This window comes from Nymphaea colorata, chromosome 1, assembly GCF_008831285.2.
Source record: "Nymphaea colorata isolate Beijing-Zhang1983 chromosome 1, ASM883128v2, whole genome shotgun sequence".
Classification (NCBI taxonomy): Eukaryota; Viridiplantae; Streptophyta; class Magnoliopsida; order Nymphaeales; family Nymphaeaceae; genus Nymphaea; species Nymphaea colorata.
Window position 1 is genome coordinate 10,514,955 of NC_045138.2, and position 24,569 is coordinate 10,539,523.

At 36.1% G+C, this 24,569-nt stretch overlaps 1 protein-coding gene across 1 annotated transcript; it reads left to right on the plus strand.

The window, feature by feature from the left end:
- The first annotated feature begins 1,512 nt into the window (after window positions 1–1,512).
- Window positions 1,513–22,823, plus strand: LOC116249655 (ribosome biogenesis protein BRX1 homolog 1-like). Its single transcript, XM_031622842.2, has 8 exons — window positions 1,513–1,832; window positions 1,935–2,076; window positions 2,959–3,037; window positions 3,227–3,351; window positions 8,611–8,712; window positions 11,005–11,073; window positions 11,174–11,272; window positions 22,402–22,823. Exons 1-8 carry the CDS (start codon window positions 1,633–1,635, stop codon window positions 22,531–22,533), a joined length of 948 nt encoding a protein of 315 aa, XP_031478702.1. The 5' UTR covers window positions 1,513–1,632; the 3' UTR covers window positions 22,534–22,823.
- The last annotated feature ends 1,746 nt before the right edge of the window (window positions 22,824–24,569 follow it).

Here is a 24,569-nt window from a genome sequence, read left to right on the forward strand (position 1 = left end):
TTTTGGATTTTGAGTTTGACATAATGAATTCGGATCTAGATTTATATTTTGGATCTTATTTGGATTTAAGAATTGGATTTTTGATTTAAATCTCACGTCTAAAGTTGATTTTTGAATTCGCGTTTGGGTAGAAAGAATGCATTTTTTTTGAAAAAATTTGGGGTGATTACAAGTCCACTCAAAGCTGGCCAACTAAAACTTTTGCCACTTGACATTCACTCATCCACATTTGCAACACCGTACATAATAATTCATAATGTTACATTATTTCATGAATCTGCACCAATCATTAAACAAAAGATGAAATCGTATGTTGTTATTTTCATTGGAAGAAGACCCTTTAATGGTTGCATAAGTGTTCACATCCTAATGCTATATTCATGGGAACAGTGGCAGAGCCACATATAGGCTGGTGTGGTCACGGCCTACACTAACTTCTCAATTTTCTTTTATTTTTACATTAAGATTGTTTAATATTTACTTTGGTATATATATAAGTGCCATTTCAGGAATGAAGGAATGAAAACATGTGAATCAATGCCCCCTCCAAAAAAAATTTCTGCCTCCCCCACTACATGAGAAGTATCCAACCCAAATTGCATAGCGGAAGTGTTGCATTCTAACTTAGCATTCACATGCCAATGACATGTCCCGCCCTTTTCCATACATTCGAATGCCAAATAATACTGTTCCCAAATATTCAAATTAAATAAACGAAGTACCCACATTTCTAATTTTGTTGATATGTCCAACTCTACGGCATGTCGAGCCACTGTCAATATGGATTCAGGTTGCACTCTCATCTTTGGTTGGTGTAGCTTGACATTGTCTTTACTCCCACGCTAAGAGGTTGATTGGCAGTGGGAGCACCACATGAATCTGCCCTAGAACACTATAATATAGTGTTTCATGATTCTATCACAAAGCAAATTCGTCAAAGAATCACAAAGCAAATTCGTCAAACAATTTATTACTGTTCCCATTCTCAAACAACCACTAAAGCTATCTATTTGGTGTCCAAGCTGCTCCCCATAATGCTAGTTGATGACATGCATCTGCCGAGCCAGGCACAAGATCAGTCAATTTGACCCGACTCATATCTTGCTTGAGTTGAGTTGTACAAGGTCAGCTCGAGCTTGACTTGATAGAAGGAGTCTCGGTTCAAGCTCGACTCATTTAAGCTGATTTACCAACTCATCATTTGACTTCTTGTCTTTTCTTGATTTTAAGTTTGAAAAATTTTCAAGAAAAACTAGACTGAAGAAGCTTACTCGAGTTTAATTGAGTAGAGTTTATGTGCCTCAACTCGCTTATAAGCTCGAGCTCAACTTGTGTCGAGCTTAACCCTTAGCTGAGGCAGATCACTTGATCCACGAGCCAAGCACGAGCTGAGCCCGGAAACGGTCGCTGCGTTCGTTCGCACCTTGCCAACAAGCTGCAGAGCCTAACCTAGCCCGAACATGGTGTGTCGGGTTCGGACGGGGAGGTTTAGGGTTTTGTGAGAGCTCGGTCTCTGTCCTTCCCTCAGACCCTCCAAATTCTGCGAGCCTCTGCAAAAAGCACGCACAGAGCGCTCGCTCGCTAGAGAGAGAGAGAGAGAGAGAGAGAGAGAGAGAGAGAGAGAGAAAGAGGATGGGGAAGAAACGAAAGCACGCAGAGAGGACGGAGGAGAAGGAAGAGAAAGCGGAGGAGCAACGGCCCCAACGCACGCTTCTGGGTTGGAAGGACAAGAAACCCAAGGAAGAAGGCGAGGCTGGCAACGGCCACCGTCCTCCTGTCTTCAGGAATCGAGAGAAAGTTCTTGTCACCTGTTCCAGAAGAATCGTCTTCAGGCATTTCTTCTTTTACTTCTACTCCTTCCTCTTCTTCTTCTGGTTTTTACGAAGAGTGGGTGTGAACTGTTCGCCGTTTCCTTCAATCGAGTTGATCTGCAGGTACCGGCATTTGATGCTGAATGTGGTCTCGCTGTTGCCTCACTGTAAGAAGGACAACAAAGTCGAGTCGAAGGAAAGCAAAGGCGCGACGTTGAACGAGCTAGTCGAACTTAGAAACTGTTCCTACTGCTTCTTTTTCGAGGTGATCTTTATTTCTCCTGATGGCACTTTAAGATTTTGGTAGTAGTATTTTAATCAAAATCATGCTCCATTTCGTGCTGTTTTGATTGAGATTGCTTGCAAATTCATCGTTCTGAGGATTTCGTTCCTAACTGGTTATTTTGTTTTATTTTATTGAGAACAACTACTTGTTAAAACTTAAAAGGGTTGCTTTTCTGCTGTCTGCGCATATTGGAAGCAGAAGGTGGAATCGAGAACGTCAACGACTTAACATGTGCCGGAAAATGTGCAGGAGCGATGCCGTGTATATGCATATAATATAGGAATTTATACGTATCTCTCTCTCGTCTATATTCTTTTTTTTGGTGAAAATACTGCAGGTGCACTTATGTGAAATGTAGACGGCCAGTTATAGTCGTAAAAAACTAGTCGTTTTGATTGTACTGTCTTTTTCTTGAGATAATTTTTTAGGTCCTTGGAGACTGAGGCTTCACCAAGCTATGAATTATAATATGTATTAATCGATTCTTTGAGAGTTATGTGCTGTCAATGGGAATATAAGCAATACATATTTTTCTTTATATTAGAAAAAGAAAAAGGATCCTCGCCTTAATCTTCTAACATCAAAAACGTCTTTATATATTATATGTATATATCTGTCTTTACCTGTATTACATAGTGATCAACAGTATGCCATCAAAGAAAAAAAAATTTACTTCTAGTTATTCCTATTGTATGTGTCCTTGTTGAGATGGTGTTTTTGGTTCTTAGAGACTGAGGCGTCAGAACGCTATGAGTAATGATGTGTATTTTATTTTGAATTATTAATATCATAGTGGCATGATTTTTTTCCATGCCATTGTTTTCACTTTTTTTTTCTCTATGGGATTTGGCCGGCTTTCAGTGCAGGAAGCAGAAAGATCTCTATCTTTGGATGGCTAAGTGTCCTGATGGTCCGTCAGTGAAGTTCTTGGTTAATGCAGGTAATTTATTCTTGCAACAGCACATCTATTTCTTTCTGGTCCACTTGTTGATATTCCTATCTTTATTCGACATGTTAAAGTTTTTTTTAAAAGTGTTGTATTCTTTTCAATAATGAATTTGTCCTAAAAAAGTTGTGTTTGAAGCTTATGCTTCTTTTTGTATTTTGTATCTCCTTATTCTTTCATCAGTACACACAATGGAAGAATTGAAGTTGACTGGCAATCATTTAAAAGGGTCAAGGCCAATCTTGACTTTCTCAGAGAACTTTGATGCAAAACCTCATTGGCAGCTACTAAAAGAGATGATCACACAGGTTAATTTCACATACTTGTTTCTGCCATTTGTTTGTTTCTTTAGCATTGGCTTCCATTTTAAAATTGATATTCCTGTTTCTTTTTTCTTTGGACTTTTGGATGTCAATAGCACATTTTTTGATATATTGATCCTCTTAATGATATCCTTTAAATCCTAATTTGTCGTGAATCGTGGTATGAACCAGATTTGATATGAATCATGTTTGCACAGAGAGGGTTTGGGTGCATGGACTGTACCCTGAATGTGTTTCATCATGTGCAGACCAAATCCCAGCCCTGTCTGATGTCTAACCATGTTGATGCAGGTGCATTGGCAATTTAGATGAGTCTGCGTGATGTAGCTGACTGCTGGCTAAAGCCACTAAACGTTTTCCTTTCTTATACAGAAAGACAAACAACATAATATGAGCTAACCATTTGCATTTCAGCTGAGATTCCAATGCATATGGCCGTCATGGTTCTCTCCTACTCAGCATTAATTTGTTGAATCATATCAAAACTTTAGATATCTTTAGTTTCCCTGCCAATTCTGTGGGAGATTATTGTTCTTTTTATTTCTCAGAATCATTTTATTTTCTCTTGATTTTTTTAGATTAACCTATAAACACAAGATGATGGTAGTGGTTGTCTTGTACATGAATGATTTTGTTCAATGAGAATATCACGTGCATGTTTTTTCCTTTAATTGCTGCTATGATACAATTTGTTCTTTGTTGGTTGTAGAGCCACAGTTCTAAAGCTAGCATGCTTGCCTCTAGATGTGCATGATTGAGTTATATTCAGCAATAAGGATCTAGTTCTGTATGCTGCGAGTTCTCGCAATAAGTTTCTCTTTTTTTGTTCCCACAGGGCAAGCATCTGCTTTTCCAGTCCATTACAGTAAGAAACTTCACGTGCAAATCACTTTCCAGAGGATGGGTTTTCACTAGAGAACCATTTGGGTTTAGGTACCTTGCATGTTGGGGCTAAAAAATTGTTGTTTTATGGGTGTCGCAAGGGCGCAGAGTAATCTCAAAAGATTTGGCTGTGGAGACACAAACACACACACATATGTATAACAAATTTAAGATTTTAAACAAACAAAAAAATGCATTCATTATTTACAATTTATAATTATGAAACATAAGCTAATAAACAAATCAAGTAATAAACATACCAAAGTACATCATGTACGATGTTCGTGAGAATGACATGACAAACTTATCATTGATCTAATTCATCATCAGAATTGTAAGCTGTGTCACATGAACACTCCTATTGAAGTGAAGTACTAGTGTCGACACAAGTCGACATTGGTACTGGTATTAGTACTGCCTTGAACACTGCTCAGGTATGGGGTTGACCGTGTTGGGTACGGTCAATGCACTCGAGGCTGAATCTATTGAATTCTGGAGTCGGTCCAACTTGGTTGAGTCCAAAATCGTCCAAATTTTAGTTTTTTTTTAAATATGCATCTATGTTAGTTTTTGGCCTGTTTCCCCACTTCTTCTACACTTTGACCAGCTGCATCTTATTGCTGTTGTGCCTGTACACTTCTCTGTAATCTATTTGTTTTTAGTTTTATTATCGTGTCTCCATGCCCAAGTTTTTTTCAAAGTTCTTCGTGCCCATACCTGTACCTATGTGGCATAGATTGGAAGGGCAGACTCCTCAAAGCTCATATTTGGAGTATGCAAATTGTATTTTCTTTCCATGTCAAAGTCCTTTAAATTTACATCCCAAAACATGGAAGGTCTCTAACTACAATACAATATGACTTAATAATTAATATTTAACTTGAAATAACAAATCAAACATTCAAATTTAAATTGTTTATATCATAGATGAAAACAAAAGGTACCTATAATCATCAAAAGTGCATGAAAGTAATTGGAAGCTGGAGTGGACATAAATTAAACCTCAACTCTCTTGCTGGTGAGTTTTTCAATGTTGCAAATGTGAGAATATATGCTCCATTTTCTTTCACAAAAGTAGATGTAACAGGCTAGGATAGCAACTTCATTGCAAGACACGGGAGATTTGGTGTCTTTAATTCATATGATGCCCGCTAGTTAATATGATCTTCGTCATCCTTTACCTTTAGAGCTGTTGAAAAGTCAAATTTCTCAGTCGAAAACTTTTAAGACTCAATTTTTATTAACATTGCCACAGAAAATCCATATTTTCAGAAAAAACACCCGTTTTATATGTCAACAATAAGTAAGCTGAAAAAAACCCATCTTTTTGAAAAAGATGCCAAAACAAATGAATGTCAACAAATGCAAAAAATGCATTTTTGCATTTTTTTATTTATATATTTTATTTTCACGTTTTTTGCATGTAGGATTTTTTTTTTTAAAAACTTGCTGAGATTTTGCCAAGATTTTCGAGTTTGCTATATTATGCCCGAGAAAAATCTCACTGTTAAAAACCCGCAAATGATATTTGAGACAATGTCAGTAACTTCAGCATATGATGACCATTAAAGAGTCTTTCCAAGCATGTCATCTATTTTTTGATATTTTTGGATCTTCATGTGAAGGAACGCAACGAAGACCTCTTGACAGCACTTTTATCTGTAAAAATTTGAACTAATTGAGTGTGCTAGCAAAGCAACAGTTTATCACTTTTATCCCACCTTTTCACTAAAATTGCATGCTTATGGTTCAAAGTTTCAAACATCTGAACCATCAAGTGTAAAATCATTTTTCTCATGTTTGAAATTATTATTTTGAATTTTCAATTTATGTTATCCCATTGGCTCCTTCTTTATCAACTTTCTTTACCATCCCCCAAATAGGCTCTGTAAGTTGAAGTAAATATGCAATTTTATCCCACAATAAATATATCCAGAATGTACCTTTTGATTGTTTGGGGCCTTTATATCAACTTTGCTATGATAGAAATCTCAGTATTTGTCAGTCACTATCACCATTAATGCACTTTTGACTTGCTTATATCGTTTCATCATTACAATCATATGAGTGAAACAAGTCCTAGCAGCCTTCAATAACGTTAGATCATAATTCCTATTAAAAAAAGAATATGTTGATGGCCTACAACAAAATTTATGGAGATTCTGATGTCCTGCTTAAGTTCTTTAATCCATGAACATGGATTATATGAATTTGCATCTTTTGTCAGGGTTATATATTTTTCAGCGCCAGATAAGTTTTGTCCCATATAAAGAGTCTATAAAATATGATTCTAGTTGGATCCTTGCCAAATTCATTCTACGACTTCAGAATAGAGCATTGTTGGTAATGATCTACACAAAACCAGATTATCTTCACCCACTTCTTTATTACTTCTATAAATAATTCCTTTAAATACTCAACATCTGTATCCTCCCCATATGCATCAAGATGCTTTAAAAAGATTGGCACATCAGATGAACAGTAAATAAAATTTATCAATGGCTGCTTTTGTATATACCAGTCCACCCATCAGCTATGTTGTTAAGGCGCCATGTGCCTTGGCGCTAGGCAGCGCCTCGGCAAAAAAAGCAACCAATTTTTTTGTAAAAGTTATGTTAAAAACCCTAGAAAAATCTCGGCGTTGAAACCCCGAGAATGATATTTTTGACAATGGTTTTAATGCCCTTTCTATTGTTTTATTAGCTTCCAAGCCATCTTTCTTTTCTTTGAAGATTTTTTTTTCAACATTAATAAAAGTTATAGATAGTTCACTTGTTTTTTTTAATCTTTCATCTTGCCAGCTTTTCCTTTTTAACTTCTTCAATATGTTTTGTCAACCTTCTTGCATGATCTAATTTCACGACTGTAGATTTGTGGAAAAATGTGCTTTAACACGTGGATGAGTTAGTGAATTGTCCGTAACCCAAAGTGCAAACAAACTGCACATTCCCACCACTACCACTAGCTTTTTCTCCTCTTACCACAAGCTTCCAAAGTTACTGAGTAACAATTAGATTCGCACTATTGCTAGAGATTGCTACAGTGATGCCCACAACTCAAAAGAAAGTTGCGTGCTTGATTTTCACAACCACAATCTGAATAGCAATGCATGAGAATCATTGAAAAACATAAGCATAAAGAACAACTCATACAAAATGACACTAACTGGGGAAAACCTATGTCACACGGACACTTCAAAATGGGCCAAGTACCGGTGTCGACACTCCGACACCTGGATACCGACACTTGGACACGGCAGGATACTTTTTGGATCGGGTCTGGGTCAGACCCGATCCGAACCACTTTACTAACTCGACATTCTTTGTTTTGTTTGAGACTTCTTTCTTATGACTTATGAGATTGGTCATGAACAATGTTTTGTTTGAGAATCTGAGACTTTCTTTCTTATGACTTATGAGATTGTAAGAGTGAATTATTAATTTAATGTTTTTTTAATTTTTTAAAATATAAAATTCGACGTGTCCGCGTATCCTAAAATTTTGAAAATTGCCGTACCCGCGTACCCGTACCCGCACCCATAGGATACCCGTACCCGTATCCGTGTGACATAGGGGAAAACCAATGTCATTTGTTACAAACGATGTATTATTTGACAGAGAAAGACACTTAATTTGGGATAATTTGTAGAAGGGGCTAGTTTGTAAAATCTGACTGGATGATATATCCCTTGTTACGAGTACTCAACACTCATCATCAATGTTGTAAAAGGTGTAGCGTAATGCATATCAGTCAGGTCGACCTAGGTATACGCCATATCGTAACATATCGCTAACGTAGTATAGCGTTTCCTAAAATTAATTTTTAAATTTTAAAAAGTTAAAAAATCAGAAAAATAGAGAAATAAGCATAAAAAAATCCGGAAAAATAAACAAAAATCAAGAATAATGTGTTCAATATAAAAAAAATCATGATGCATAAGGGACATTCATGTATATCAACAACATATTCAAAAATAAGAAATCAAAGATTCAAAATAACATAATAAGCATCCGTTGCAATTTTAAACTTGAAAATTTTATAGAATCTTAGGAACCAAAAACCCTCTTTCTCCATTACTGTGTTGACACAAGTGTGTTGCAAAAAATGAAGTGTCTATGTGGCATAGGAAAGACATTATGTTGCTTACTTATGTTGAGCATGGATTTCAAAAATGGCATTTAACTTGGTCGTGGTTAACTAATCACTGTGATCACAAGTTTTCTACTTCATCTTAACATGCTTCATGAGTCTGTTGCTATTGTTTGTGCTGTGAATGCAACATCTCTTCCATATTGCCCCTTTTATGGAGTAGTTTTACTAAATTTGGCATGCTAACCTTATTTTGCTTTGTTTTTGTTACAGATTTTTGCAACCCCGAAAGATCATAAAAAAGCTAAACCATTTCATGACCATGTATTTGCTTTTTCAATCGTTGATGATCATATATGGTTCCGGAATTATCAGGTAACCCTTTCCCTGTTAAGTGCTTTTATAATTAGTTGTCAACTCAGTGCAAGCCAATCAATCATGTTAATATAAACTGCGATGAGACTGGAACACAATTAAAAAACCAAATTATTCCACATAATTGGTAAAAGTTCATCATTTCTCAAGTTCCTGCTTATGCTTCAGTATCCCTTCGGAACATTCAAGGGGTTGGGTTGCTTGTATTTTCAAACAAAAATGGCTCTAAATTATGTGAAAAAACCATTTACTTTCAAGTTCTCTTATAGTCTCTTCAGGTTTTCTCTCAGGTGTCAAGTTTTTCAGTTTCCCTATGGACAATGGTTTTTACTTTTTTTGTTGATGTATTGTGGTTGTTGAGTAGGTTCAGAACTTAGTAATCGCTGGATGAGCAACTGAGGTTGAGTTGCTTTTCACAAATTACCAGACATATTTCCTTTTGATCTGGACATATTTTTGGCATAAAGGATTAGTTTTGCATGAGTTATTGATTAAACATATTTGCAGACATCCATAAGTTCCCATCTTGTCACATGTACAGGCATGGACACTGGTGCACATACAACCAATTTGCATGTGTAGATCCTTGCGATATCTTAGCTTTTGTTACATGAGGTTGAGTCTATTGGTTTAGTGGGTGTACTCTGGTCGTTGGTAGACTCTGCCCCAATTAGATAATTCCTATATGGCTAAGAAATCATTTACTGCACATATCATGAAGAAATTTACTAATCACAACTACCAGGAAGATGTATGTTCTTGGACAATGGGGAAAAACTGCAATTATGTAGTTATTTTACATAAATACTTGGATTAGGTTTGAATCGTTTGATTACATCGGATATGATCTGATCTCTAGATTCTCAGAGTTTTAGATCCATGGATATGAGATCAGCCTCCTGATCTTATCCATGGATTTAAGATCAGCCTCCTGATCTTATATCAGATCTTTTGACAATGTGACAGAAAAGAAGGAGCTTAATTGTGAACCTTAGATCTGACATTATGTCCCTAGTTTGATAAACCTGAAGTGTTCCTTGTAAAATTAGTAACACCGTGCCAAATCAGATCCATGGATTTGAGATCCTAGGCTTTCAAATATGTCATAGTATTTTGGAAGAGATGTTGAATTATAAGATCAGGATGTATGCATCACAGCGAAACGGTAGTTCCTCCCATCAATTAGCACTTTAGTCACATGGTATTGATCTCTACTCTCTCTATCAATTAGCATTTTAGTTTTGGCTAGGTGAAGAAAAGCCATCCTTTGACTCCTATCACCAAATGTACACTAGTAGCCGTTTTGTTGGCAAGACATTCTTGCCCTCCTGAATTTCCTGATTGGACGCATCTTTGACCTTCTAACAAGGTTTGCTGCTTCTGAATTTTGAACATGTAATATCATGCCAGTGATAGTGGTGGTGCTCGCAAGTTTCTCCGACCAGATGAGAGCTCTTCTAGTTCTAGGTCTTTCATCAATTTCTGTTGAATGAGACAGTGCACTATCCTTTTTGCTCTTTCCTTCCCTCAATTGTTTAATGGTCATTAATATTTGACATATTAGCTTTTCTCAGAACTGCTCTGGAAAGTAGCCAACTTTTTTCAAAGTGGTAAATTTAGGTTAGCTAAATATTTAACATTTTAAACATTTCCATCGTACAGAAACTTTTGTTCTGGAGTGCATCTGATGCTATTCTATCAACTCTGGATGCTTTAAGAAAAGTGCATTTGAATGTTTTATCATTTCTTTTGTTTTTGAGAATCCTTTCTGCCATGTTTGTTTGTCAACAATTTTAACATGTTGTAGGTTTTATTTGAGAACACTTTTAAGATTCATATTCTGTGCGTTTTCTTTGAAATGTTGATGAATTGGTGGTCTGAAATCATGTGCATAGTTGATGACTGAATGTTTAAATTTTCATCAGGGTAAAGATTTGTGCCATTCCTGGTGGAAGAAAAAAATCCATCACTCCATGTACTTTGACATTTCTGTAAATTGTCCTTCAAATAAATCAGTGAGACATAATTCTGGTGACTGTGGGACATCTTTGGTTAATTTGCAAATTCATCTATTTTTTCTCGTTATTTTAAAGCTCACAGAAAACTCATCTGCGTACATTTTTATTTTCTTAATTTCAATCCCATCAAGAAAGTTATCTCCTCGTTTCTACTACATGTTTGAGTGATCCTATCCTTTTTGCTTTAGTAAGGAAATCTAATGAAATGAAGCAGTCTCATTTATCTTGTTGTGTTTTTACTAAATGATTTTTATAATAAATATCAACATTGCAGATTTCTGTTCCACATAGTGACGTTGATAAAGTTGCCCATGGTGGCTTAGACAAAATGACACTTGTAGAGGTTTGTTTTGCTTGACATTTTGTATAGTCTCCTGAGATGAATATGAATTCTCTGGTGCTTCAGTAACTACTGTTTCTCATTTGTGGTGTTCATTACATAGGTTGGACCGCGGTTTTGTTTAAACCCTATTAGAATATTTAGTGGCAGCTTTGGAGGTCAGACACTTTATCAGAATCCATACTATGTATCACCAAATCAGGTAAGTTTGGCCTTATTTTGTTTGGAAGCTTTTTAGGGTTACACATTTTAAAGTATTTGGGTTATTGATCTTTTATATTCTATGTCACATGGTGCGGGTGTGGCGAGACAAATATTATATTATATATATATATGTATAAAAGAAAATTTTAAATAAAAACTAACAAATAACCACTACAAATCAACAAGGATAAGATAATTAGAGTTTTAAGGATTGTTCCATCAACTGATTCAACAATTACAATAAATAAAATAAAATTCATCATTCTTGTTTTAATCTATTCATCATTCTAATCTTCCTTCATCAATTTCTTTATTATCTTCAGTCCTTTCACTAAAATCAATATCATGCATCGTACTTTAGCTTAATTATGCATTCATCCATAATTTAGAGTTTAAATCCCATGAATTAATATATATATATGCATATATATATATATATATTTTGTTAAGAGCTTATGGTTCAAATTTGGTGCAAAGCAAGGTGAAGATATTTTTTGGTGTTTTGGAGCAGGTTTCCAATATAACAGAGATCCATATCCAAATCCAGAGGCTCAATTAGATTAAACCAGGGAGCTAAACCTCAAATCTACATTCAAAAATTCAAGATCCATATATGAGATAAAACTTCAAAATAATGCGACCAAAAAATGGGAAGCGCCTTGTGCTAGCACATTTTAGAATAGATTAAGTAGGTTTGAAAATTTTTGCTGAAATCAGCTAAATCTTGATTAGCAGTTTGTAAGTTGTGCTCTCCATCAAAATCGAATTCTTCTGCGTCCACATCCCTATATTGAGATGATTCGCAGCTGCATTTAATTATAAGATGAAAATTAAATAGTTGAAATATTGAATTAACAAAATAACAAAAGAAAATATAGAATCATAGATGGTATCATACCTATATTCTTTATCATTTCTTGAAAGTAGATGCAAATTGGAGTGCACATAAACAAGATCTTCTGCACGCTTGCTAATGAGTTTATTCCTTTTAATATTATGTATATGAATATGAAAATATATGCTCCAATTCCTTTCACAACATGCCGATGTAATAGGCTGACTAAGTAATTTCAATGCCAATTTTTGAAGAGTTGGCATTTTTAATCCATATGTTGACCACCAATCAAAAGGACTTAATTCCTCATCTTCTCTTGCTATCTCTACATCTCTAGATTCAAATCTTCCTGCATTGAACTTTGAATATTCATAACTAGTTTGTTTTTAACATAGGGATCTGAATAAAGTCTCTCCATGTATGATATTCTATTCTTCGATATCTCATGATCTTGATTTGGAGGGACACATCCAGGATCTCCTTCTAGCCATTTTTTTGAATAATATTTAGGATTTAAAGAATGAGCCATGCGGTGTAGGAGAGTATTGCTCTTATCCCATCTTTTTACTAGTATTAAATGAATGTGATAAAAAAAGTCCGAATTATCAAGTACAATACATTTTTTTCGCGCTTGAAAGCTATAAGTTGAATTTGCTCAATTATATTATCCTACATTTCGTAAACCTTAAGCATATGCTCATCTTTATCCACTTCTCTCAGCATTCCAAATTGGTTATGTGAACTCCAAAAAATATGTCAACCTATCTCACCATTTATCATCCACAATAATGTTCTTGATTGCTTGAGCTTTAACCTCATCTTCAACACGATAGAAATTCTAATCTTTGTCAGCCACCATATGAACTAATGCCTTCTTTACTCGTTGAAAACTTTTCAACATGACCTTGATGGAAGCAAACCATGTCTCAGCAACTTTCAATAATTTCAAATCTGAATCATGTTGGTGATTGACAATGAAATTTTTGATATTCTTTGCATCTTTTTCCATGTCTTGAATCCATGAAAATAGTTCATGTTCTCGAGGATCTTGTTCTTCAGTTGGTGGAGTGCATATCTCCTTCAATTTCAAATTCAGGGTATGTGTAACACATGGAGTCCGAAAGACATCAGGAAACTCACTCATTAAACTTAAGCCAACACTTTTACAGACAACAACATTATCTGTGATGATCTGTACTACCTTACCAGGACCAACCTCTTTGATGACTTCACGAATAACCGCTTCAAATATTCAACATCTTTGTACTCCCCGGATGCATCAACTGTCTTAAAAAAATACTGGCTCATCACAAGCAATAACAACAAAGTTAATTAGTGGATGCCTTTGAATGTCTGTCTACCCATAAGAAACAATTGATGTTCCAGTTCTATTCCATTTAAACTTTGTCATAGCCAATTTTTGTTCAACATCATTCTTTTCATCTCTAAGAATTGACGTTCGTAACCTTTCTGAGCTTGGAGGTAAATATCCAACCAATTTGCTACTCGCACACAAACTTGTTCCAGTGGAGATTTCTAGTTATGTTGAAAGGAATGCAGCTAGAATACAAAACCTTACCGGCTAGCTTATCTAACTTTGCTCTTCCACATGAATTAAAACATGCCTCTAAAGTATTCTCACAGGCCTTTTTTTTCTTATCAACAACTTTAAGAGACATGGTTTTGTCACCACCGCTTGTTCTCTTGCATTGATCAACAATCTCTTGTAACTTCCTATACTTTCTAAGTTTGTCTGCAGGAATTTTGTTAATTGAATTCCAAAATTTGCTATCTTCAAGAGATGCACTTTTACTCTTGTGGAAGATCCAACAAATGAACCCTCACAATATTTACACACAAAACGTACATTACCACTGCTACCACTGCCTGTGGATGCATCTTTTGTGACAACCTGAATTCCTTTCCACAATGGTTTCTCTTCGCTTGCATATACAGAACTAGGCTGCGAGCCAGACCTTGATTGTGTAACGTTATTTAGACTTGATGAAGAAGATCCTATTGCTGGAGATTCTGACATGGTAGTATTTCGTTTCCCTTTGTCAGCCATCAAGTAAATTTCACATTCCCTTTGTCTCCATCAAGTAAATTTCACCTTCAAATTTCAAAACTGAAAAGTTAAATGATAGTGCCTAAATCTAACATATATATAAAATCTAATCGACGAGCTGATGATCCATGACCATTTATGATTAATTATATACAACAGATTATAATTATACTATATTTACTATATATCATTCAAGCTTCAAATCCACGAGCTGATTACAAAAAAGGGAAAATCTATGACAAGCCAATATGACGATAAAAGAGTATGTAAGAATCCCAATCAAATTCAGGAACATGATGTAAGATTCAACATAAAATATATACAAATCAAAGAACAGAAAGATAGAAACAAAAATAAAAAATCAGCAAGGCACAAGAGGAGGAAAATCTGTCTCTACATGCTTATGAACAAAAATAAAAAATGCTATGAACAGAAAGATAGAAACATAAATATACAATAATATAGGATGAGTAGCTGACAACAAAAACAAAAAAATTGTCGGAAATCAGCTAAAATCGCCAGAATGTTCAAGAGTGGAAATTGGCAATTTGGCAGTAATTGGGGAAATTGGGTAAATCAGCAAGGAGCTTTTCAATTGAATGTTCAGAATGTCTAGTTGAGGCATGGGGATGGAAACCCGTCGTCTAACCAGTAGGTTGGCCAGAAAACGACGTGAAATCAGGCGGAAGAAGAGTGTGCGGTCATCAGTTGATGAGGGAGTTGGGTACACCTATCTAAACCAAGTGGACACCGGGGAAACCCTCTGTTGTAGAGGGATTGGACTAGTAGGTAGGCGTCAAAAAATCGACCAAAGAAGACGTTGGAGAGAAGACGATTCGCCGGAGAAAACCACGATTTGTCAGAAATCTTCGTCGGCCATTGGAAACAAGCTCCTCACGAAGCACATGTGCAGTCGGCCATTGGGCAGCTGAAGGGCTTCAATGAAGCCCTAATAAAAATAAAACCCTTGTTTGACAAGGGTTTATGATTTTCAAGTACAAAAAAAAATCGTTAAAAAGAGAACATATTCGTCATTGACTTGAGTCGGGTGCGCCTTAGACGTGCCATCTATTCCAACGGGTGCGGCAGACCAGTGCCATGTCGGGCAGTACCCATCCGTGCACCCGGGTGCGGCGGCCTGTTAGGTGAATTTGTGTGACAGTTTATGTTTGCTTTTTAGAAGTGATTCGGTCATGTTTCAGTGGTATGGTAAGAGTAAAATAATGTTACTCCAACATCATCTTTGAGGCCTTGTGTGAACTGCACGAATGGTCACAATCTTAGTTGTCAAGGTGGCTAGGCGCTGCCTAGGCGCGCCTGGGCAGGCCTAGCCTCAAAAGTTGTCCAAAAGTCATTGCAATTTTGCTTAGTTATTTTTAACTCTAAAATGTTAGCTTTATGTTTTATGTGTTAAGTTAGCATATTAGCAAGTTAGCATTAGTCCAAATCAACTTATAAAACAGCAAAATAAAATGTTTTAATGCATTGATAAATAGTGAAATGTCTGGCTATAGTTGGTTCTGGTCAAATGCCAGGCTTTCAACTGTTTTTTGTGTTTGAAGATTAGTTCCTCATAACAATTAACAATAGAGATAGGATTGCATTCAACGTATGGAAAGATAGAAGAAATCAGTTACCAAAATTGATAGGATGACATTCAAAGCAATGTTATAAAAAGCGTATCGTAAGCCGTATTCTGGCTTTAAGATACACTGTATCGTAAAATATCGTAACGTATCGTAACCTTTTCGTTTTTTTTAATAAATCAGAAAAAATAGGAAAAAAATTCAAAAAATTCATAAAAAATCAGTAAAAAACAAGAATAATATGTTCTTCATAAAAAAACACATAGATTTATAAGTCATAACGTCCATAAGTCTACGAGATACCACATCAAAAAACAAGTTTTAGATGTTATGTATTACATCACAAGATGTTAATAAAATTGTGAAAATGTTCAATGTCAATACATATAAAATGAAAGCACTCTCGACTCTCATTTATAATCTTCATCATATTCATTCTCATCCTCATTTCCATCTTCTTCTTCATTTTCGTCTTCATGATTTAAAAAAACCTCTTTCCTCCAACGAGAATCAGCCACCCACGCACAAATCCATGGTTTAATCGATGATTTCATTTTGAAAATTGATGATTTAACGATGGAAATCGATAATTTCCCTCCATGGCGGCACGATCTCTAGGTTAAAAATGAAGAAGGGCCGGGTTTTTATAAAAAAAACTCGAAAAGGGGGGTTTCAGCCCCCATTTTTTGAAATCAGCTTCTATTGTACGATACGGGACGCGTATCGTATTTTGTAAAAGATACGTATCGTACAACACTGATTCAAAGTATGGAGAGTTAGAATAAGAAACCAGTTATAATAAAAGCTCTCACTGATGCTACAAGTTACAATATATACACAAACAAATATGGAACTCATAGATAAATACTTGTACAACACAGAAAAAGACACTTTGAAACACATAATGCACACAGTAAACACTTTGAAAACACACAGCAAACACTTTGCTTAGGTTTGTTTCTAAGTGAACAGGTTTTTCGAACACTGATATACCCCTTTGACCTATGTCACATAGGTGCGAGGTGTGGGTGCCGGTGTAGCACATTCAAAAAAGTTTAGGTCCGGCGGTGCGGCGAGGGTAATTTACTATTATTATTGTTATTACTAATTATATATATATATATATATATATATATATCTAAAACAAAATTGTCTATAAAAAAATTTTCAAATTTACACTATCTACATTCGGTGCTAAGTAAAATACTAAAATCTAAATCAGTAAATGTTAAATGAGTAAATATTTACAATACACTCCAAACATTCGGTGCTAACAGTCATTGTGGCAAAACAGATCAAATTATGGACACTATAAAAACAGCAAACACAACAGAAATTAGTCATAAAAACATTCTAAGCAAGTAAACATTAAACAACATTATAACTGTCATTGCAGCAAAACAAAAAATTGATGTAGATGAAAAACATTAACACTTTAACAATCAAACTCAAGCATATATAGTGTATACCATGAAAACAACAAACAAATAATTACACATTTCAGAAAATAATCATTAAATCCTGAAAATCACAAAAAAGATCTGAAAAACAGTAAAACACATTGCAAATATGAGCAAATGCCAAACGGAGTTGCAACCATCATCCCCAAAAGATAAAGGTGACAAAAACAATAATCGAATTAAAGAGAAACAACAGTGAAAGACAAACACACAGGGGGCAGTAAGAAATCAACTAGATGGATCGCAGACTCGCAGCTGATTTTTTATACATTTTGGTGGAGACCCATCGGCCAGCGCCTCTATATTCCAAATGGAGATGGACCAGATGGTCTTGCGCTGGCTGCCTTGCGCCAAAGATGCGTTGAAGGGTGCTCTAGTTGTTGGAAGATAGCACGCCAGTCTCATGTCGCTGGAAAACTGTGAGGATCGCCGGGACACACACACAACAAGAAGGCACCTCAAGGGTGAACGAAGGGCTTTCAACTAAGTCAAAGCCCTAATCCCCCTTCTGGTTTTGTGTTTTAAACTTCTAACAAATGATAAAAAAATAAACAAAATGACAAATGTAGACTCGTCACGGTTGACATCACCTTACTCCAGTGTTGTATGTATCGTACGATACGTATCGTATCGTTTACAAAATACGATACGATACACCCCTGTATCGTAAATGGGGGGTGTATCGTACCTGTATCGTGCGATACGGGCCCCCGTATCGTACGATACGGTGCGATACGGGGTGATTTCTAAAAACGGGGCTTGAACCCCATTTTTTCAAGTTTTTTTTTATAAAAACCCACCCCTAATTCATTTCTAATCTATAGATTGTACCGCCTTAGAGGGAAATCATCTATTTCCATTGTGAAATCATCGATTTTCACCGTAAAATCATCTATTAAACCATGGATTTGTGCATGGGTGGCTGATTCCCATTGGGAGGAAAGGGGTTTTTTTAGGAAAGGGGTTTTTTTAAACTTTGAAGATGAAGATGAAAAAGAATGATATTGTTATGAATTTTGATGTCTATGAAGTATGAATGATGAACCCTGAACGCGTAAGTTTATAGCATTTAGCAAAATAATAAGTCTATCATTATCTAAAAGACTAAAACATGTTTTCTATGAAGAATTTATTATTTTTAATTTTTTCTGATTTTTTATGAATTTTTCGATTTTTTTAATTTTTTCTGATTTATTATTATTATTTTTTAAAAATTTACGATACGGTTATGATACGTTATGATACGGCGTATCTTAAAGCCGGACCGATACGGCTTATGATACGCGTTTTACAACATTGCCTGACTCACGTTTGACCCTAGTCGGGTGCGCACCAAAATTGAACAATCTTGGTTGGGTGCAGCTGACCATACCTGACTCTCGTTGATTGGCTTTGGGTGTGTGTCGGAGCCACACCTGAGTCCGCACCTGCATGACTCGGGTGGCACTGAAAATGCAGCGTCCGTGTGACATAGCCTTTGACATTTGGTACAAAGTTACAAACAATCACCATGTTGGAATTAATCTGTTATGGAAAGTTGGAAAGCAATTCAGTTACTGAATTGGTTATTCTTAAGGAAGGAAGGTGAAAAGTCACCTTTCATGGACTAGGCATGGCCTACGCGCCAGACTAGGCACCAACACCAAACCCCTCACCTAAATCATGGACTTGGGCAGTCTGTGGACTCATGCCTAGTCCACGACTAGGCGTCGCCTTAACAAGTAAGGTCACAATATGAAACTCCATGCCATTCCGGCATGGGAGAAGTTATAATTGGAAAAAGAGCCTGCTGATAACGAATCTCAAGACCTTGAGAAGGAAAAGAGAAAACCTATTCACTCAATCGCTCAAAGGTGCACCAAGGCACAAACTAACAAATAAAATTAATATTGAATATAACATGGGAAAGAACAAGAAACATACAAGAAAGGAAGAAGCCGTCAATATCCATTGGAGCCAGCCCAACAACTAGCATTGTGCACCGACAAATTACAAGAAAGAAACAGAAAAGTTACAAAAAATAGAGATAGAAAAGAAGAAACTACAAAAAAATGATGTCTAAATATCTTACAGTTTTAAAATATATCCTGACATCCACTCCTTAAACTTACTCTGCTATTGCTGAAAATTTGTTGAGGAGAAATTTAAACTCAGCACACAATGCTTTGGTGAAGTCTCCTTTGAAATTATGAGCCCACTTAATGGAGGTCAATGTGTTTTCCTTAAGTATTTTTGTTTTCCTTAAGTATTTTTCTCTGACAAAAATGACAGTCTATGACTGTGTACTATGTTTGCTCTTGAAAAATATGATTCTAGCTATATAAATTGAATCGTTATTATTACAATATAATTTTGTAGGTCACTCTAAACCAATAACCATTATCTTCTATCATTTGCACAAGCCATATAATTTCCATTGTTGCATACCAATTGTTATATACTCTGCTTCAGTAGAAGATAAGAAACCCTTTGCTGTTTCTTGCATCTCAAGGATATAAGAGATTTTCTTAAAAAAACACAAAAACTAGTAGTTGAATGGCTATTATTGGGATCTTCTACCAATTAGCATCAGTATAAACAATTGAATTTGAGTAAGATGAAGAAAGAACTCCTTTATTGATAGGTCCTTTGATATATCTCATGCTCCTTAGCACAACACTCATGTGAATCAAGGAAGGAGCATGTTGAAATTGGCTTACAATTTAAACATGAATTATATTGAGCCTTGTGATGTTGAGTGACACAAGTGATCTAACAAGTTGTCTATAACGTATCTTCAACTTTCATTTTCAAAGTTTCTATAACTTTGTTAGCTGAAAACCCCTGAACCACAATAATATATGAGGCAAGTTTTGTTTAGGATAAAATTTATCCTCTGGTAGAATAGGTAACTTCAATTCGTATAGGTTAAAAAACCGAGCTCTGTCATTTCAAACTTGTCTTTTGACAGGAATTTAATTTCCTTAATCTCCTCTATATTTCTGCCTATTATTAACATGTCATCCACACTAATAAAAAATAGAAAACTAGCCTTTGGGGCAGCCGAAAGGCTAGTATAGTGGAGCCACAAATTTAAAAATAACAGAAAAATCCCAAAAATAGAGACAAAAAATAAGAAAATACAGAAAGATAATACAACATAATACAGTCCCACCTATGTATATATAGAGACACACACACAACAGCACTTGTATATACTCTAACAGTAGTTATCCTCCGACAACTACTTCCCTGCAACTAGAGTTCTTTGGAGGAAAAATTTGGACGTCAGGGGTCAGGCTTTTTTCGCCTGGATAAGTAGACTTCTTTACCCTGGAATCTGGATGAATGATCTAACGTTAATTTGCCTGGATGAATTACCCACATTTAATTGCACTCTGAGGGCCACTGTTGAAACCGATGGTTCCTGGATGGTGGCGAAACTGCAGTTTGGTTGATCATTATCCTTTTTTCCTTTCATATTCCTCTTCTCTTCCTCGTTGCTACTATGATTCCAGGCTTTATGGATGTCAAGCTTTCAGGGTAATTTGTTCCTCTTGAAGAGTGTGCTTCTCCATTGTTGTCCTCCTTGTTCTCCTTGCTGCTTCATCTTCATTAGCTTCTTCATGTCCTTCCACTTTTCCAATTTTCCACTTTTGTGTTATTTTTTCTTTCATTGTCTTTTTCCTCGGACTGCTGAATATTCAGATATGCTTGGGTAAGGAACCTGTCCGGTCTTCATCTTGTTTATGGTCATCTTCATCATTGTTCTGTCAATCTTTACTTATTTTATTTTATTTGTTCCTATGGTGTTCAGTACTTGGACCTGCATGGTGCTGAATTTATTCATTTGAATGCCACTTATTGTTCATCCCGAGTATATCAGACTTCTTCTGGTTCTGGAATTTACTTGCCCGAACCATTATTTTCATTCCCTTATTTCTTGCTTTCATAAGAGAGATATGCTCTAAAGAAACTATCAATTTTAGTGCCAAATAATAAAAGAAACAAAGTGGCAAACGTAGTGTAATTTAGTTAATTATACTGTGTATGACTTAAAACTACAGTGTTGCACCTGTAGCCTCACTTGCATGGTGCCAAGCCCATTGTAAATATAACTGTGTTGTCTGCTTGATAAAGATTTTCAGTCATCTTGCATTCTCTTTAACACTAGATCTTCCTGGCTCTTCTTTAAAGAAGGGACTCTCAGTGTCTCAATTTAGTTGGTGTTCATAGAATGGAGATATATAGCAAGAAATACCTACCAGAATTTGTTAATCACCGCCAGCACCACCTTTTTTTGTTTGCAATTTGAATGATCAGCATAGTGGTTATTTCCTCCTTGTCAAAAGCATGTGGAGACGCCAGGAGTAAACTTATGATCTTCCGTTCTGTTCTTTGTTTTTTTAATATCCTATTTCCTTATTCTATTTTCTTTAGTTCTTGTAGTGTTTATTACTTGGACCTGCATGGTGTTGAAGTTGCTCACTTGATCCAGTTTTCTTAACTCATTGTTTCTACTGATTACTTGGATCTCTTCTGAAATTTGGTTGCTAAAGCAATATTCTCCCTCATTTATTACCTGCCATCAGAGGAGGGCATGTAAATCTGCTCTGCTTTGAACATACTTCGAAATATCCATCCTACGGGATTTCAGATCTGGTTGAATAAGGGACATGGTTCTTAACCAGTCTTTTCTTGCTTGTTCTCTTGCTCTGTAACATGGATAAAAGGTGTAGCTGCAGTGTGGTTTACTTCTCTCTACAGTCTACACACATACACAGACATGCAAAGAGTAACAAGTTCAGTAATCAAAAGAATAGGAAAGCGAATACTAAATTTAATTTAGTTAACTATTGGGTATATAACATTAAATACAAAGTGCTGCACTTGCAGCCTCGGCTGTGTCATATCTAGCTGCCATAGTAATCTCATGTCTGTAGGATACTCACAATATCAAGGACCTCTCTGTCGTATATCTGTGTTGTTCTTGATAAAAATACAGTATGGTGAGGCCGCAGATTATATCTGGGGATTTTTAGTATTCAGACCACATGGGGGATATTACCAACATGTGGAGGCCTAACTATGTTTTTCATAATTGATTTTGCCAAAGCTGCTATTTAGCTTATTTGCAATATTTCGGTATCTGGGGTTCATTTATTTATTTATTTCTCATAATTGTCATGTTTCTTTCAGATCCGTGCCTTAGAGAAGAGGAAAAAGGGTGGGAAATATGCCATGAAGATAAAAGCAAAAACGAAAAGGAAGATTCATCAAATGTCAAACCCATTGGAGCGAGATGAATTTGCTGATCTGTGGAAGGAGTAGTTAATTCATCCTGCTCTCCGTTCGGTTCGTATTAACAACAAATAGTGTCAGAATGGAAGTCATCTTTTTCTTGAGTTGTAGCTGTATCAATTTTGTTCATCTTTGTTTTCCTTTCTCCTCCTCTTTCCAGTGGCTTTTAGGTTTGCAGGAAACTTGTGCAAATGATATATTTATAAAATTGTAGCAAAAAATAGCATTTTTATTTGTTCACATCAGCAGCCAGGCACTAGCTCTGGTCTCATACTTGGGAGTCAAATCTTGGCAGAAAATGGCATTTTTTTGACGGTTCATTACCTTGTTCACATACCTTGGTTTCTTCTGGCGTATATGTGTATACAAAAATGTTCAGGTTGAACTGTTTAGTAAAAAATTAACACTGAAGTCACAAACGTGACCCGTCTCTTTTTTTCTTTTCTGTCAATAATGCAAGGTCCGGCACATGACTGCTGTGCGAAACTTGGGCTAACGCTCAGCATGGGGAGTGGCCTGTCAGGACCTGAGTTGAGCTCAGTATATGAGAATAAATATATTTTTTTGGTGACAGGCTACTCAACTTGGGCTATATAACATTCAAAATCAAATGGGAAGCCTATTAACGTGTCCAAGTCAATGAAGCAACAGCATTACCTGTCAATCCCCACAGCCACTACGGCAGAGGGAAGAGGAAAGAATTTCAACATTCTTTTCAGCCAGCAGAGCTAGGAAAACCAAATGTAAGCTTCAGGACATTGATGACTTGGGTGTACGTCCCCCTAAAAGCTCCACTTTCACCATGGTAGGAATTGTTTGCGAGTTTTTTTGTCATTCCTTGAAATTTTAATGAATTTGAAAAAAACTGTAGTTAGAAGTGATCTGTACCGAACTCTCAACCATCTTTCTGTGTCCTAGACACGTAACTGCGCTAAAGCGACATGGCGGCCATTCTAGCCCATTTTCTTTGCCATTCTAGCCCATTTTCCTTTCTTGGAGGGCCGTCAACATCATGCACGCAATGGCATCGCATGGATGTTCCACTAACCTCACTTTAGAATGGACTGAAGAGACTGTCCAGAAAACCCAGACTGCGCTGTTTGTCCCCTCTCGATGGACTCCTAGACAGGCACGTATCAGTTGCACACATTGAGTGAAACTGGTAAGGGGCGCACACACACACACACACACACAAACAATGTTGTTGCTTTACACAGGTTGGTTCAGCGAGTGGAGGACTAGGACAGTACTTGGAACTCCAATTGAAGGGTCGCTTTTCTCAATTGGGCATTAAAGGGGGGAAAGGACCAGGTCACATGCAATCAGGAAAAAGGTATTTATAGGAAGATGAAAACTGGTCTTATTCCAGACCGCTCTCGCTTTGTTCTCCCTTCAAAGCCTCTCTTGGGCATAACTTGACGTCACTTAGCCTTAGGATGATACTATGTTTCAATTCAAGGAATATACTACTTGCCATCAGACGTTTAGGACAAATTTAATGGCCACTAAACTGAGAAAGCTCATGCTCAAGTTTGATTCATATAAAAGCAACATCAACATACTGTGAAAAAACATCTCTAGTAAACGATAAATATGATTGGAGAACTTAAATCTGTAGGACATCCCCTGACTGATAACAGATTCGGCAGTTATAAGATCATTGACAAAAAGCTGGGAATACATGAAAATAAACGACACAATGAAAACTTCAAAATTTTTCATTTGGAGCTAGAATATGAGTGCTTGGAAGTACCAAATATAGCAGTCAACCTTTGTGGTAGGGAAGGCAAGGAAGATTCCCAATTTCAAAAGAAAAAGGGCAAATGGTCTTGAGGGATACAAATGAAAACATACAAAAGAACAAGGCAAAGAAGAGACTAATAAAAAGTGGAGACACTATGGAAAGCATGACAATAAATGGCAATAAGTAAGAGAAGAAAGACAGTAAATGCTTCAACAATGGTAAGTTTAGCCATTTTGTACAAAAGTGTAGCGAATCAAAGAATGTACAAATCTGTATATTTAAGTAACTTTTTACTCTTTTATCCCTAGTTGCGTTCTGATTG

Bases quoted from the DNA above. Each gene is read 5' to 3' on its own strand.
- LOC116249655 (XM_031622842.2), top strand. From the start codon at position 1,633: ATGGGGAAGAAACGAAAGCACGCAGAGAGGACGGAGGAGAAGGAAGAG. The intron at 2,077-2,958 runs GTGATCTTTATT...GCCGGCTTTCAG, and splicing joins CCTACTGCTTCTTTTTCGAG to TGCAGGAAGCAGAAAGATCT. The intron at 3,352-8,610 runs GTTAATTTCACA...TTTTTGTTACAG, and splicing joins TAAAAGAGATGATCACACAG to ATTTTTGCAACCCCGAAAGA.